This window comes from Electrona antarctica (assembly GCF_951216825.1).
Source record: "Electrona antarctica genome assembly, chromosome: 13".
Classification (NCBI taxonomy): domain Eukaryota; kingdom Metazoa; phylum Chordata; class Actinopteri; order Myctophiformes; family Myctophidae; genus Electrona; species Electrona antarctica.
In genome coordinates, this window is record NC_136794.1 from 13,442,930 (window position 1) to 13,460,717 (window position 17,788).

At 45.6% G+C, this 17,788-nt stretch overlaps 2 protein-coding genes across 2 annotated transcripts; both read right to left on the bottom strand.

Annotated features, from left to right (window-relative positions):
• Window positions 1-3,986: 3,986 nt before the first annotated feature.
• On the bottom strand, window positions 3,987-4,793 carry LOC306935928 (gamma-crystallin M2-like; the record flags this gene model as incomplete). Its single annotated transcript, XM_079519290.1, has 3 exons — window positions 3,987-4,295; window positions 4,413-4,655; window positions 4,761-4,793. 3 exons carry the CDS (start codon window positions 4,791-4,793, stop codon window positions 3,987-3,989), a joined length of 585 nt encoding a protein of 194 aa, XP_079375416.1.
• A 6,481-nt stretch (window positions 4,794-11,274) lies between these two features.
• LOC306935929 (gamma-crystallin M2-like) lies at window positions 11,275-12,063 on the bottom strand (the record flags this gene model as incomplete). Its single annotated transcript, XM_079519291.1, has 3 exons — window positions 11,275-11,571; window positions 11,689-11,931; window positions 12,031-12,063. The coding sequence occupies 3 exons, from the start codon at window positions 12,061-12,063 to the stop codon at window positions 11,275-11,277; spliced, it is 573 nt and encodes a 190-aa protein (XP_079375417.1).
• Between the last annotated feature and the right edge of the window lie 5,725 nt (window positions 12,064-17,788).

Below are 17,788 nucleotides of genomic sequence, written 5' to 3' on the forward strand. Positions count from 1 at the left end.
ACCTGGATTTGTTATGTAGTGATTTGTTATTTATAGAGTAATGTATGAATAACATGTCATTCGTCATGTTTAATTATTTTCTTTCCAGGTCCATAATAGAAATAATTCAGCCAAGCCCTCAGGATTTATTGTGTTTTCATCCTCGCTGATGCATTGACTGTATATCGATATCGGAAAGTGTTCTTGTGTTCTTTTATTATGCCACCAAATAAAATCAATCAATGTAGTTTAAGAGCTTTTGTAAAATAAAGAAAATGAACAAAAAGATGAACTAGGCTTATTCCTGTGGAACACACACTATTGGTTAGGCAAACCCATTGTACCGGTTGTACCCACTGCCATTGTCAGAGTACTTAGTGCAGGACCCATTCATAATACTTGGAGGCCAGTCTATGACGCCCATAGAATGCTTGGAGGGAATTTCATTACATCTAGCACAAACATCCACTTGGACCCTAGGATGAATTGATAATTGATAATTTAGTGGTCAGGGTGACTCGATAGATGAATGATTAGGGCACGTACCACAAAAAAGCCTGAAAGCGAATCTCTGGTTTGACTCCTGATGACTATTTTTATGTATTTGATGTATTACCATGTTTTTTGTTCTTGCTTACTGTAAATTGCTCTGGATTAAGAGCGTCTGCTAAATGCCTAAATCATAAATTGTCTGTACTCCCCTACTCTGTCTCCCCTTATACTTTTCCACTGGCTATCCTAATAAAGGGGACAATTATCAAGTTTTGTATTGAACCCACAAGACTTTTGGTTCAGCATGCACTACAAACCAAACAATATGCTTTCTTTTTTTTATTGTTTTTTCACATTTTACAAAAAAAAATAAACGCCACTGACTGACCCGGGCCATACTGCGATTGAAATGTTGCAAGCTGTTTATATCTTTATTTGTACATAATACATTTGTGCACTGCATCCATGCACGACCAGTTGACACAGCTGCTACCGCCTGTATATGTGGAACCATGGCAACGAATGGTGTATGTTTCCTGTTTCTGACCAAGGTGGGCGAGTGCGTTCCAAAAGATTGTTATACCCTACACCCTAAAGGGAACTTGATTCAGCTGGAGGGGCACTCCTGGCCCAGGGAACTTCACTCCTGACCCAGGGAACTTCACTCCTGACCCAGGGAACCTCACTCCTGACCCAGGGAACTTCACTCCTGACCCAGGGAACTTCACTCCTGACCCAGGGAACTTCCCAAGACCACTTGTCAATCAAGGAGATGGATACGGAAAGGGCGAGGGAGAGGTTACCATACAGTAGATTATTTAAAAAATCACACCCGTGTGAAGTGAGGGGCGCTCTAATCATTGTACATCCTCATCAAGAATGGTAGTGCTGAAGGCATGCGTCACTGCCCAAGTGACATCACTCATGCGACTCCTCCATGTCTCTTGCTGCCACTCAAGCCAGACAGGAAACGGTGGAAAGTCTCACGATACTTGGTACGTTCAGAAAGGTAGTCCTCTTTCTCTTTAGATACCTCTATAAAATGACACAGTGTACACATCGAAAAGCAACACAGCAGACAATATATGTCTTCTGTTATTTTCCAGAAGCAATTACTTTTCAAAAGGTCTCAGTCATTCAGAATTGATCAGAAATAGTGTTTGTTCATGAGCTGGTCACCGGGCTCTCATTGGCTCCAATGCATTTATTGTAGTTTGGCTCCCATGGTGCGACGCATCTGCCGTCTGGAATTGATGATTGCATGATAGCGAAAATGACGTTGGTGACCTTACCTCCTTTCCATATACAGTACCTTGTTATTAGAGGTGCACGATTATGAAAATATGACCGATATCCGATCTCCAATTTGTTTGCAGGGTCATATCTGCCGATACTGATTCTGACCGATTTCGATATTATAAAGAGGACCACAATGGAAACAAGCCTATAGGCCATATAGGGGCTTGGCCCAAAGCCTATAAAGTATTCAATCAATCAATAAATAGCCTATAGGCCTACTCTTTTCAAAGAGTCTGTTTTCACTACTGAATGATTACTGAATGAGATGAGTACACAAATTAAATGTAGGTGAAAACCGATTCAATAATCGGGATTATTTTGAGACCAATCCGATTCGATATAGTGTTTTTATGGCCGATATGGCTGATTCCGATTATGCTACCGATTATATCATGCATCCCTACTTGTTATACACGCAATGCTTCCGCCATGCTTCGCACGGAATCTCGGGAAAATATTGCCTTCAACAGAGAGCACCAGAGCCGGAAGAGGCGTCTACCTTTTTATATATGGAGGTTGCTCTTCTGACTGATCAATCATCCACCATACATGGTAGGCTACTATGTATGCATTCTGGCTGTGCATAGAAAAAAACATATAAAAAAACGTGATGTTAGTTATCTTGATTCATATGCCTTTTTTATGTCAGCCAACTATATTTGTGCGCTCCAGACAAAAGTGCTAGCATGCTATAACCAATGTTTTGTGGACATAAACCCCATCTGCCGTGTCTGGACTCTGGACTAATAACCGTCACGGGTGGCCATGAATTTCTTTATCTGGTGTCCTGGTAGTACTTAAATTTAGCTTACTTCATTCAACTTTTGAAATACAATGTATGTAATTGTTTGCTGATGCAATTGCACTGGTATTGAAATGATTACCAACAATTGAATTGACTATTGCATTGTTTGAAAATGTGTTATAAATACTAAAAATAACTGATTTGTTTTTAAAGGTCCATTATATAGCAGATGTGAAAATTATTATAGCCTACTGCTTTCAATTTGGTGTCTGTGTCCCTGTTTTGGTCATGATTATAGCCAGATATGTTCAAATATTTCTATATTACATCACAGTTACAGTCCCTGCAATACAATATGTAACCAATGTAGATTTGCACTAGTAAAAAAACATGACATTTTATAATGAATACATACCGTCAATCCCAATGGTGATAGCTGTGTTGTTTTACCCATGGAAGAAATTGATGTTTGGCCACACACTGAATACCTGTATGCGGGCAAAAAAAAGAGGATTTATTATTTTATGATAGTGTTGTGTGGTGAAAATCACTGATCTACAAGCTCACAACATGTCACATCTTTATGTGCTGTGAGCTTGTAGATCACTTATTTTTGCAATTTTTTCAAAGTTTTATCCACAGGCAAATCACAGCATTAGATTTTTTTAGCCTAATTATTCAGAAAACCCCAGACCCCAGAAGATCCATTGAATGTTCAAAGACCAAGAAATTGGTGCAATTGAGGTCAGAATTCAGAAAAAAAAAGAGATGTAACCATTTCTCCTATAAAGGCATGCCCAAAATAGGGATGACGGGCTGAAAGTGGTCAAACGCATAGCAATCAACAGACCCACAATAGTTGTGCTACACTTTATATTAGACACTGTGAACTGATATAATCCTGGGTTGTTGTTCAGTGTTCAGCACAGAAGCTTCAATTACAAAAAATAGAAAAATCATATATTGTGACTGCAAAAATCCACAGTAGCATTCAGCCTGCTGTGACATAGCCATTTAAAAGCCCCATCATCCGTATTGTGGGGAACGGTTTTGTTGAACATAGCCGATCGACAAGCTCACAACACGTCGCATGCAGCGAGACGTGGTGTGAGCATGTCGATCTGCTATTTTCTGCGAAAGCTCACACAATGTATTCGCCTTTGTTGTCAAAGCATACAACAACCTGATTAAAGCCAAAACGTGCAGATTGTCATTGCAGTCAATAGGTTGTCTATTTGACTATGGTGACAACATTAAAATGTACGTTGAAATCATATTGCATGTTCAGAAAACAGAAAAGACACTATTGTAGAGCCCCATGTCCCCGCATATGTCTGAAATGACCATGTGCTGTTGGCAAGGAATAGGCTGAACTGCATCATCTCAACAAAAGAAACCAGGAGAAAATGAATTGTGGAACGGATGTCTTTTTATTTCAGTGGCAAAGTAAAGTGAACATTTGCGTCAACATTTAGTAGTAAGAGTCCATGATGCGCCTCATGCTCATGAACTTCATGTTGCCGCCCTGGCCGCCCATGCCGCCCATGCCGCCCATTCCCATCTGGTTGAAGTTCCTGTACTCGCCAGGCCTCATGTACCAGTGCCTGCCTCTGTACTGGGGCTGCTCGTACATCAGCCAGTTGCCGTCCATCACGTTGCAGGACATGCAGTTGTTCATCTGGTAACGGTCCATGCAGTTGTCACAGTCATCCATCATCTCGTGGGACTGTCCGCCGAAGTTCTCCCTCTCGTAGATCTTCATCCTGTAGTTTCCCCTGTGCTGTAAAATGAAGAATATCTCATTTAGGAGTTTGCATATGACTATAGACTCAGGGTATTCATGGATGAATTAATGGATTAGAAGTCATTAAACAAATCAGAACTGTATTAAGCTTACCATGGGGATATTACGGCAGGACCTGATGCAGTCTCTCCATCCAAACATGCTCATGTAGTCGGAGTACTCTCCCCTCCTCATGAAGTGCTGGTTTCCCTGGTAGTTGGTACGGTCGTAGGCCATGAAGCAGCCGCTCTCCACCCTGCAGGAGTGGCACCTGCTCAGGTAGGAGGAGAAGTCAGAGCAGTCGCTCATGCACTCATAGGAACGACCCTGGAAGTTCCTATCCTCGTAGAAGGTGATCTGAAAAAGAACAAATCATTTGTCAACAGCATTCATAATGGTAATATTTAGAAAGAATTACAGACATGGATAAAAGTATTAAGTGAATCGTTCAAAAAGCACTACCTTGCCCATGTTGTTCATTCCGCTGGAGGACATATTTGTTGCTGTTGAGCTGTTGCTGTACCTGAACTGTATTCCTACCTGGTTAACCTCTTCCTTTTATACCTGACAGAACCCAAAGAGCGTGTGGCCTCTCTGTGAGAATCTCTTAGTCAGCAACATGCTATAGTGGCCTATAGAGTACCAAGGTTACGTCCTTTAGAAAGGCCCTTTCTCTTGACACAGAAAGGCTTTTCAACACTAATATTTCTGTAGGCGTGTCTATGTTGAAATGTAAAAGTGTATTCCTTTCAAAGCAGCACGCACGCACGCACACAGCCACGCACGCACGCACGCACGCACGCACGCACGCACGCACGCACGCACACAGCCACGCACACAGCCACGCACGCACGCACACACACACGCACACACACACGCACACACACACAACCTCACCCTTAGTGCACGCATCTGCCTGGGTGACGGCAGACTGCTAGGCGAAGCGCTGGCGCTTTGGCATGGGGGGTCAGATCAACATATAGAATGAATTCTGTACTGGCCATATATGGAGCGTGTCTAGTGTACAGGGTTTCATGAGGTCAGATCAACATAGGGAATGTCAGAACAGGTCAGCTCCATATATGGAGATCTAAAGGTGGCAGCGGGGGCAGTGTCATGAGTGTTGTCCAGGGTTTGAAGAGGTCTGGCGGCTCTGGCCATATATGGAGCATGTCTTGAGTGTACAGGGTTTGATGAGGTCAGATCAACTTATGGAATGTGAGAACAGGTCCGCTCCATAAATGGAGATCTTAGGGTGGCAGATGAGGGCCCAGGTAAGTAATTTTTTTATTTATAGGTAGGGCCAGGCCTTAATTTTCAGGCCTGTTGAGAACTCTTTTTCGCCGGCTGCGGCTGCACTAAGAACTTTAGGGGTGGGGCCGTCTAGAGTTTGATGGTCAGGTATCAGTCAAAAGGGAGACATCGAAGAGGAAGGACGGGGGGGAGGATCAACATATGGAATGTCAGAAAAGGTCAGCTCAGCTCCATATATGGAGATCTAAGGGTTTGAGGTCAGATGTGGAGTTGTGGAGTTGCTGGCCGGCTCCATATACAGATCTAGGTGATGATCCAGTCTTCTCCATGTATGGCTATCCAGGGTTTGATGAAGTCAGTGTTGTGATCTTCATATATAGAGACGGCCATATATGGAGGGTGTCACAAGGCGTGACGGACTGACAACCAGACATGGTGGCATGACGTGTCACGAGGCGTGATGAACTGACAACCATATACGGAGGCGTGATGGACGGACGGACGGACGGACGGACGGACTGACAGGTTTTGCAGGTTTTCATAGTAATCTGGGTGTCATGGTCCGGCTCTCTTCCTGAAGAAGATCCCAGTGATCGAAACGTTAAATTAATTAACCAGTGGAGCTGAGTTTTCCTTAAACTTCTTTGCCTTTTCTTGAGCGGTACCTCCGCTCCAATACGCAGCTACTGTATGTGTGTCTGTCTGTATGTCTGTCTCTGTGTCTGTCTGTATGTCTGAAAGCTGCAACACCTAAAGTGGCCAGTACTCTGTGCTACAGCACAGAGTAAAGTGGCACAGAGTACACTACAGTACGAGCCCTGGGCCCTTCCTGGGGCCCTGGATGTTCCGGGGACCCCCCACACGGTAACTATGTCATTTCTTGACCGTTTCGGACAACCGGGCTCGTTCCTGGGGGTACCGCACAGTACAGTACAGTACAGTACAGTACAGTACAGTAACTATAACAATAAATGTATAGTTGCACTTGCACAATTCACACAGGTGTGATTTTTGTCAGGTGAAACCTGACTAGTGAATGCTCATGAAATGTAGAAGACCTATAGTCCTGATTGGCTGCCACACACGCTGATGTCATGTATTGGTGGTCACATGACCAGGAAACAGGTACAAGGAAGCAGGTAACAGGTAACTTTAACACCTAATGTTATGTAACGTAATGTTATAGGGCCAGTGCATAGGGAGGAGTTTCACTCAGAACGGGTTATTCTGGTTGCCATTTTCTGTGAGGCTACATTTTCCAGCCTCACTGTGGAGACATATACCATTATAGATATAAAACAATTAAATAAACACTGTATGGTTTAGGTGTCAGATGACAAAATAACATAACCTTGATCCACAACAGTAATGGGTATAAACTTTATACCCTAACTTGTCCATTCCACCGCGGGCCGTCAGAATTATGCTTCCATTGTAGCCTTGCAGTGCATTGACTGTCGGAGATATCAAATAATTAAATACACGCTGTATGGTTTCTTTGATTTGGGTGTCAGCTGACAAAATAACATAACCTTCAGCAACATTCCCAAACAGATGTACAGTATGCTCTGCTCTCTACCTCTCCTCAAACGAGCATGACAGTGTCATCAAAATAATAATGGTCAGATCGCATACAGACAGATTATTTATTTACTGCGGAGAGAACACATGTTTGACTGATCACTAGTCACTCTCGTGGTGTTTTCCCCCTCTCCCTGGTTCCATAAGGATATGTCCACATGTCTTCTCGTCAAGTAAGATGTAAACATGAAAGGAGCATGAAGTGATTTGGGTTTGGAAAACCCCCCGGCCCGCCCCGGTAGCAAGATGTGCACATGCACACACTCTACAGTGGGGGGAAGTGCAACAGGCCAACAGCACGCACACCAGGCCCGCCTCTGCTCGATCATGATTGGCGGAATTATTAGCCAGGCTACCTCTCATCCTGATTGGATGAAGACTTGGCCACCTAGCCAAAAACGAAACCTAAGGGCGGCTATCAGATCAGAACACCCGAACATTTTCTAACGACGAATAATAATAATACCACCGTCGATCCAGAGCCATAGAGTAGAAGAGTTGTGACAAGTCAAAGATAGTAGAGAGATGGAAGATGGTGTACTGCAGTGGCAGTATACACACCAGCGTCACTGACAAGCAAACTTACGAACTACAGACTGGCAGCCAAGTAGGCTAGCATCCTACTAGCCTACATGTAGGCAGCAAGATGGCGCCCAAATAAACCAAAATCCTACCGTACGTGTCACTATGCCCTCCCCCTAGACAGGGCAAACCCTAACTATTCGATAAAAGGCTTTACCAAACTTTTCTCAGTTGATCCTTATGAATTTCTCCTGTAGAATCCACTTCTGCAATGCACATTTGTGTATTGTGCATAATTAATGAGATAATTAGCATATTTGACACATAATTTGATAAGCTGTGTATGGATAATTTGGCAGTATAGGCTGACAGAATTGTCTTTAGGCCACAACATATTCACATTTTATCAAATATAACATATTTGTATATACAATTGTGTTTTTTTTTTATTCTTTATTTAGGGACATCACAATCATATTATACAACCATTTTTCAAATAGTGTTTCTTTGTCCACAGGTTTTTTTCATTTTTAGACAGGAACAAAAAAGAATAAAATAAAGCATATGGGAGAGATGGATGATGTGTACAGAAATTAAAGTACAATACAATATAATACTCATAGGGAGACATAAGGGAGTTACAATTGTGTTTTTAGATGAGATTTTCTCATGTAGCAATTATGCAAACGAGTAATTATTATTATATACTACTAGTGTAGTGTAGTGTAGATGTATGAGTTATTTTTTTATGATTTCTATGCAACCACCATGAAGCAGATACAAGAGTTGTTCGGCATGCATCGTTATCTGACAGACCTGTAGTGGTTGTTACAAGGGACAATGTGATTTTTGTATTGCTACATCTGTAGTTTATGAAATGATATGATAGCAATGTCAAAATGGCAGCTGATTACTTGTTTTCGGCCCTTATATCTGATATATGATGAAAGAATTGGTATATTATATAGTGAATGGAAAACACCAAATTACGTCTATAGATGTCAATGGCTGTCTGTAATGACTAGAAACTAGTCATTGCGCTAGTTTCAAAAAGGTCTCATCGGCCCAGCCCTGCATTACAAACCTGTGAACACTTCTCCAATCTACTCATGCTCCCTGTAAATACTGGACTCATTGCAGTGATTGCACACACCCACACACACACACACACACACACACACACACACACACACACACACACACTGTCAGAACATAAGTCATTGTCCCGTGCTCAACTTTGGTGTTCCTGTGATCTACCTAGAAGTTCTGTGGTTTGCTGTTTTGGACTTCTGTAAGGTTTTGCCATTTTCTGGACTTCCTGTTCATTGCCTTTGTGCTCTGATTAGTTTTGCCTTTTGCACTTCCTTATTTTCTGCTTTGTACTTTGAAAAGTTTTGCCTTTTGGCTTTCCTGAGTTATTGCTTGCAGCTACTAATTTTGACTGAAAGCTAATAAGCTGCTTTTTGCTTTAATAAATCAGTTATTTTGACATTTTCTTGCCTAATTATTCAGACAACCCCAGAAGATCCACTCTCTCTATAGGTCGTCCTGAGACAAGCTCGTCATCGTCCAGTCATCCTGGTTCTCCATACATCTGGCCAGCTCGTTGGTGCTTTGTGCTCCTGTGTCGTTCTTGAGTACATCCAAATATGTTAATGTTGGATGTCTTCGTGACCGGTGCTCGTGTGTTGAAACTTGGTTCCCGCAGCACTAGTTTGCTGGCTATTTTCACTACTACTTTTCTTCTAATTCATGGAATTTCTTACATTTTTCTTTTATGAAGTTATGAAGGTCCTGAAAAAAAAATCATTGAATTTTGGTTTAATTCATGAAATGTTTAGATTATTTTTTTTAGAATGTTTTTTTGAAAATATTTTTAAATAATAATTAAAAACCAAATTTAGGAAAAATAAGGGAACCCATAACAATGCGTCCACGACCCACACATGGGTTCCATTAACCCAGTGTTTGGGAACCAGTGATAACTGGTACTGGTGGTACTGGTACTAATTAGCGTTCAGCCGGAGGCCAGCCTTGGCACACTTTGTTTGTCTCCACCAGGCCGAAGGCATGGGGAGAGACTATGTTTTGCCCTCCGTCCGTGTGTGTGTGTGTGTGTGTGTGTGTATGTGTGTGTCCGTCCGTCCGTCCGTCCGTTAACAGCTAATCTCCGGCACGTTAACCCGGTCGATGCCAAACTTTGCACACACACTCCCTAGATGAACGATGAACCTCTGCCCCAAATTTTCCAGAACAGCCTGTTATAGCCGATCTGCGTGAAACGTTGCATGCACACTCACTAGAGGCCAAGGACAAACCTTAACATCTTCCATTATAGCGCCACCAGGAGGCCAACTTTTGTAAAACACATTTTTTGTTATTACAAATCATTACACAGTATCTCTATAGTCATGTGCTCAAGACGCTCTCGTCCAGGACTATGACGAAGAGGATAGGACGCTAGGGTGTCCCCTTGCAGTACCCCAGCCAAGATGTCAAACTCCACTGTTGCTAATCTGGGGTCACCACCTTGGCCCTTGTTCCTGCATACATGTTGTCTCTATTGCCCGGAGTAAGTTGGGAGGGACACGGTACCGTACTGTAGGCCTTAAGGATCATTGTGCCTCTGTGGATTGAGTCAAATGCCTTTTTGAAGTTGATAAAGCACAACACGTCAGTCAGGTTATTCCTTTTAACCTTCCTTTTAACCTCCTGCACTCATCAACTCCTCCACTGAATTTTCAAAGTTTGAGGTCAGAAAAACTAAACAAATAAATAAGGATGTCACCAGACAAATGTTATCCTATTATGACATGCCCAAAATAAGGGTGACATGCTGAAAGTGGTCAAATACATAGCTGGGCTACACTTTATATTAGACACTGTGCACTGGTATAATCCTGGGCTGTGTTAAGCACAGAAGCTTCAATTACAAAACAATATTATGAATTGTTTGTGACTGCAAATCCACAGTAGCATTCAGACTGCCGTGACATAACCACCAGTTTGGCTTTGTAGTGTATTTATTTTTTGTCTAGTTTTGTTTCATTTGTTCTCTTAATTGTTTGTTTGTTGTTATTTTATTTACATTCTCAAGCATTCCATTTCCTAAAACTGAAAAAAGCAATAAAACATGGAAAAAAGCCCCAGCATCCGCATTGTGGGGAACGGTTTTACTGAACATAGCCGATCGACAAGCTCACAACATGTCGCATGCAGCGAGATATGGTGTGAGCATGTCGAACTGCTATTTTCTGCGAAAGCTCGCACAGTGTATTCGCCTTTGTTGACAAAGCATTCAAACAACATGATTAAGGTGCCCCTATAGCCAAAACATGTGAATTGTCATTGCAGGCAATAGGTTGTCTATTTGTCTATGGTGACAACATTCAAATGTACGACTTTGAAATCATATTTTATGTTCAGAAAACAGAAAAGACACTAGTGTAGAGCCCCATGTCCCTGCGTATGGACTAGTTGGTTCATGTCTGAAATGACCATGTGCTAGGAATGGGCTGAACTGCATCATCTCAACAAAATAAACTAGGAGAACATGAATAGTGGAACGGATGTATTTTTATTTCAGTGGCAAAGTAAAGTGAACATTTGCGTCAACAGTTTAGTAGTAAGAGTCCATGATGCGCCTCATGCTCATGAACTTCATGTTGCTCTGGCCCTGGCCCTGGCCCATTCCCATCTGGTTGAAGTTCCTGTACTCGCCAGGCCTCATGTACCAGTGCCTGCCTCTGTACTGGGGCTGCTCGTACATCAGCCAGTTGCCGTCCATCACGTTGCAGGACATGCAGTTGTTCATCTGGTAGCGGTCCATGATGTTGTCACAGTCATCCATCATCTCGTGGGACTGTCCGCCGAAGTTCTCCCTCTCGTAGATCTTCATCCTGTAGTTTCCCCTGTGCTGTAAAATGAAGAATATCTCATTTAGGAGTTTGCATGTGACTATAGACTCAGGGTATTCATGGATGAATTAATGGATTAGAAGTCATTGAACGAATAAGAACGGTATTAAGCTTACCATGGGGATATTACGGCAGGACCTGATGCAGTCTCTCCATCCAAACTGGCTCATGTAGTCGGCATAATCTCCCCTCCTCATGAAGTGCTGGTTTCCCATGTAGTTGGTGCGGTCGTAGGCCATGAAGCAGCCACTCTCCACCCTGCAGGAGTGGCACCTGCTCAGGTAGGAGGAGAAGTCAGAGCAGTCGCTCATGCACTCATAGGAACGACCCTGGAAGTTCCTATCCTCGTAGAAGGTGATCTGAAAAAGAACACATAATTTGTCAACACCATTCATGATTCATAATATTTAGAAAAGTATTGGATAAAAGTATTAAGTGAATCGTTCAAAAAGCAGTACCTTTCCCATGTTGTTCATTCCGCCGGAGGACATATTAGCAGTTGACTGTTGCTGTGCTGTGAACTGTATTCCTACCTGGTTAACCCCTTCCTTTTATACCTGACAGAACCCAAAGAGCGTGTGGCCTCTCTGTGAGAATCTCTTAGTCAGCAACATATAGAGTGGCCTATAGAGTGGCCTATAGAGTACGTAAAGGTTACGTCCTTTAGAAAGGCCCTTTCTCTTGACACAGAAAGGGTTTTCAACACTATAATATTCTGTATAGGCATGTCCATGTTGAAATGGAAGTGTATTCCTTTCAAAACAACACACACACACACACACACACACACACACACACACACACACACACACACACACACACACACACACACACACACACACACGTACACACGCACGCACAATACAATAATACTTTATTGTCATCTCACACTAAAATTTGTCCCAGCAGATGCATGTGTGAAACACATAATACACTAGTAAGACGCCTGAGGGCGCGTGCACTGGCGGCCATATATGGAGCGTATCTTGAGTGTACAGGGTGTGATGTGGTCAGATCAAGATATGGAATGTCTGAACAGGTCAGCTTCATATATGGAGATCTAAGGGTGACAGCGGGGGCAGTGTATTGAATATACAGGGTTGATGAGGGCCCAGGTCTTAATTGTGTGGAAGTTCATTTTGTGGAGATTGTGCAGCTGTTACGAAGGCTCTCCACGTTGGGACCGACCTCGAGATTACATTACCTGAATACCCATACATGGGCAGATCAACACTGACATCATCATTTGGATCAGGTGGGAATTACAACACATCACTCTGACAGTATCTGGATCAATTTCAAACGATTGCTATAGTGCCCCCCTTTGGCCAATTGGAGTAAGACTGGTTTCAGTGCTATTTGGCATGACCCTCTACCAAATGCACCATGTCTCTCTCTGTGTGTACGTCTGTAATCCACGTAACTCGAGAACCGTTCACCCTACCCCATCCGCCGGTTGTCCAGAACCGGCACAAAAGCCTCTGCCCAGGCTCCGGACTGCAGGGCCCAAATCCAGATCACCCCTATATCTCCATATATGGAGCTAGCCTGACATCACAATGGTGTTCTGACATCACAATGATGCACGACCTTGTCCTTTATTAGCCAATTGATCACACATGATCACCCCCCAACGGGCACTGTTCTTTTCTAGTACTGTAAAATGTCATGCTGTATTAGGGGCAGAAGAAGAATTTTCATAAAACTGCAATTTTCATTGGCTCATATAAAACTGCAATTTTGTCACTTAAAAGAAATGTAGGGAGAGCCAGGACGGTTGACGCCCATTTTACTAATTCCCTCCCTGCACAGAGATTAATTAATTTCAAGTAACCAAACTTTTTTGTGAACATTTTTTTTTTTTTATACACTTGTCCTCTCCCATTACCCGCAGTGTTTTTTAATTTTGGTGAAACGAGTCGGACGCAATCGGCAAGTAAAGTGATCTCGCGCTCACTTCCGCACAGCGCTTTTGGCAGGACGAAAGCTGCATAGGGGCAGGGCGAAAGGCACCCTCACATAAATCGTCCTAAATAAAGCTATTAAGTCATGTTTCTGGCATCTAACGCTCATGTATGCCCCTACTGCCGATTTGCTTTTTGTCCGTATAGGTCCAAAGTTCACGTGTAGAAATCTTTGTGCATTTTGATCAAAGATCCCAGGAGGAGATAGATTTTAACTATTTTTCATAATAATTCACAATGGTGATCTAAAAGGCAGAGGTCAAAAGTCAGAACACGAAAGTTGTTCGGCATGAGGAGACGCATATGTATGTCGAAGTTTTATTACTGATGGCAAAACGGTTCATTAGCTATGCCTGTTCAAAGTTTGCATTTTCAATTGAGTGCTATAGCGCCACCCTTTGGCCAATGGTCGTGGGCTTCGGGTCTTCACCGTTTGGCATAGCTCCCTACCATATTGCCAAGTTTCGCAAAAAACGAAGAAAACAGACAAATACAATAAGGGACCAAAGTCACAAATCCTTTGGGCTTGGTCCCAATGTCCACCGGCCACCTCTCAGCCAACCCCTGGCCAGACTGATTAAGCCGGCTCAAACTCGACTTAGACAAAGGACTTCTTCAGTCTGACCTTATTGTTATAAGCTGGAACACTGTATCTTCTTCCTAATTAATAATTCACATACATTCTCCATACAAAACATGGCTAGTGGGGTGGATGTTCTTCTTTGGCCTACTGTGAGTTTCACATGCATTCATGATTTGTTGCAATTTGTGAAAACCGAAGGCCCAATCATGCAAAGTTGGGAAGACAATCATATAGTCAATTGGAATGTGATATGAGAAATCTGACAGCTACGTCTTGATCACATACAGTACAGACAACGTGTACCGGATTGGGCAGGTTTGGACAAAATCTGTAGGAAAAGTTACAAAAGTAGCAAAAAATGTGTTTGTAAAAATCGTTTTGCTACTGTACTTTTCCTACAGATTTTGTCTAAACTCACGCAATCTGGTACGGTTCCATGTATTGTTCCGACAACCCATTATTCTGATGTTCCGTTGGTCCGTAGGAATAAACCACCGACAGCAGGAGACAGCTGAAACTGGACAGAAGACAATGAGGTCAGCCGTCCTAGCAGCCCAAAGAACATTCTGTTGTATTGGAGAATAATGCACAACTACTATGGACATGAGCTGAAGACTTTACTGTAACTTGGTTGTGCGCCGGCAGCACACTTACAAACCGGCGTTAGCAGCAGCAGCAATAATAACACAGCACAGCCTTACGGCAGCAGCGCTTTACGTTACTGTCGTAACCATATGACGTGAACCCCATACGTAACATTTCCCCCCCCCATAGTAAACCAGAAAACACAACCCCACCACCCAGTTATATAACAACATGTAAATGCCTTATGCATTTAGAAATCTGTAACATAGTCCTTGAGGTAATCTGGTCGAGCTCGGTTCCGAGCTGGCCGTGCCTCGGGCGCCACCGGGTGGACAGCTGGCCGCGCCACGGGCACCACCGGGTGGACATCAGGTGCCGGGGGATGCCCCGGGGCAAAGTCAATATCTCCTGCTGCAAAGTCAAAGTCAGCGTTAGCCCACATACCTGCGGCCGCAAGCGGCATCATGGGCGCGGGAGCCTCTGGCTCCATAGCAGCAGGTGACGGCACTCGCCGAAGGCGACTGGCATGCCAGCGTGAGCCGTCGGACAGGCGGAAGGTGGCAGGCCCCAGCTGGTCGGTGACTTGCATAGGCGCGGACCAGAAGGACTGCAGCTTATGACCCCGGTGGGAGCGGCGGATGCGGACCCAGTCCAAGGCCGCGAAGGACGGGGCCTTCACTCTCCGTGTTCTGTCGAAGCGCTGCTTCATCCGACGTTGCTGGTTGCGGACTCTCTTGCGTCCTCGAGCCGGAGGAGACACCGGCACAGAAGCCCTCAGCCGATGCAAGGGCAGCTGCAGCTCCCGTCCCAACATGAGGAACGCCGGGGAGCAACCGGTAGTGGAATGCTGCGAGGCTCTGTAGTGCAGGAGCGTGCGGCGAAGAGCTGTAGAGAAGGGGAAGCCATCGGCCAGGTGCGCTCTGATGCCATTCTTCAGTGTCTGGTTAAGTCTCTCCACCCCCCCGTTCGCCTCGGGGTGGTAGAACGCTGTACGGATGTGCTTAATGCCCCTGTCTCCCAGGAAAGCAGCAAACTCCGCGGAGATGAACTGGGGCCCATTGTCCGTTGTAATGGCCGTTGGATGGCCCCACTGAGAGAAGAGCGAGTCCAGGAACTCGGTCACCACGCGGGTGGTCACCGTCCCAGTGGAGAACACCTCAGGCCACTTGGAATGAAGGTCGTACACCACCACCATAAAACGTTGATGGTGGGGGACCGCATGGAGCTCCCCGCAGATGTCGAGCTGGAGGTGCTCCCAAGGCTTGGCTGGCCAGCGCAGCGGCTGCAGCGGCGGTGGGGCAGGCGGGCCGGTTTTGCCACTCAGAAGACAAGCTGTACAGTCCCTCACTAAAGCCTCGATGTCCCTGTCAATGCCAGGCCACCATACGAGGTCCCGACAGCGCTGCTTCACTCGCACGATGCCCAGATGACCCTCGTGGGCCAAGGCCAGGACACACGCTCGCAGGCCGTCCGGTATCACGGTGCAGAGCCCACGGGATATGCAGACGTCGTTCCAGCAGGACAGCTCGTCCTTGACACGGTGGAAGGGCACCAGCTCGTCCGACAGCTTCGCAGGCCACCCAGAGCGAATAAAGGTGCGGAGCTGGGAGAGCACCGGGTCCTGTTCTGAGGCTGTCTGGAGCTCTTGAAGCGACACTGTGGATTGGAGCGGAGAGTGGAGCATCTGGATGAGGCCCTGCTCAGCAGAGTCAGGACCAGGATCGGGCGAAGGGCCAGGGGTGGCCCGTGACAGCAGGTCTGCCACAACATTTTCACGACCTGGAGTGAACTGCAGGGTGAAATTATACTGCTGGAGCCGCTCCGCCCAGCGATGGATCCTGAGTGGCCTATGTCCTTTGCCAGAAGTTGCGAGCAGAGCTGTGAGAGCCTGGTGATCCATGCGCAGTGTGAAGGATCGGCCATACACGTACATGTGCCAACGCTCGCTCGCCCAGATGCAAGCTAAGGCCTCCCGTTCCCCCACCGAGTACTTCTGCTCCGCTGAGCTGAGAGCCCGAGAGGCAAAGGCGATGGGCCGCTCAACGCCGTCGTGGATCTGGGATAGCACAGCCCCCAGCGCCATGTTGGAAGCGTCACAGGTGAGCAGCGTGGGGCTTGCGAGGTCGAAGTGGGCGAGCACTGGGGGAGAGGTGAGCTGGACTTTGAGCAGCCGGACGGCGTCCGAGCAGGCGGGGGTCCAAACCCATGGCGCGTCCTTTTTTAACAGCTCACGCAGCGGGGACGTGGTGGCTGAATACTGAGGTAGAAAACGTAAATAGTAGGCCGTCATTCCCAGGAACGAGGCTACTTGAGCTGGACAGGCAGGCTCAGGGAGGCGTAGCACAGCCTCCACATTAGACTGGAGTGGACGGAGGCCCTTGGCATTCAGGCGGAACCCCACAAATTCTATCTCAGGCACGGCGAAAACACATTTGTCGCCGTTCAGAGTGAGGTGATGGCTGGCAAGGACACTGAGGACTTGGCGAAGGCGCTCATCGTGGACAGCAGGCGTTTTGCCGTGAATGACGAAATCATCAGTAGATGACTACTCCAGGAATGCGTGCTAGAATGGTGGCCATGATCTTCTGAAAACAGCTGGGGGCGGAGCTGAGTCCGAAAGGCATTCTTGTGAACTGAAACACCCCCATGTGTGTGACGAACGCAGTGAGGTTACGGCTGTCTGGGTGTAGCGGAACCTGCATATAGCCCTGCCGGAGATCCAGCTTTGTGAAAATGGTGGAGCCATGGAACTGTGTGGTCAGTTCTTCTGCCGTAGGCAGCGGATACTTGTCAGGGATGACGGCCTTGTTAACTGCCTTGAGGTCGATGCACAGGCGCAGCTTCCCGGTCTTTTTACGTACAGCCACCAGATTAGAAATCCACGGTGACGCGTTGACCGGCTCGATGATGCCTGCCTCCAAAAGGTTGGTGAGCTCTCCAGCCACCTCGTCACGCAGGGCCAGAGGAACGCGACGCAGGGGCTGGATGACAGGGTGCACCTCAGGGTTCAGGAGGGGCTGGTGGTCGAAGGCAGTGAGGCAGCCCAGTCCCGTGAACAGTCCAGGCCACTGTTGAGGCCACAGA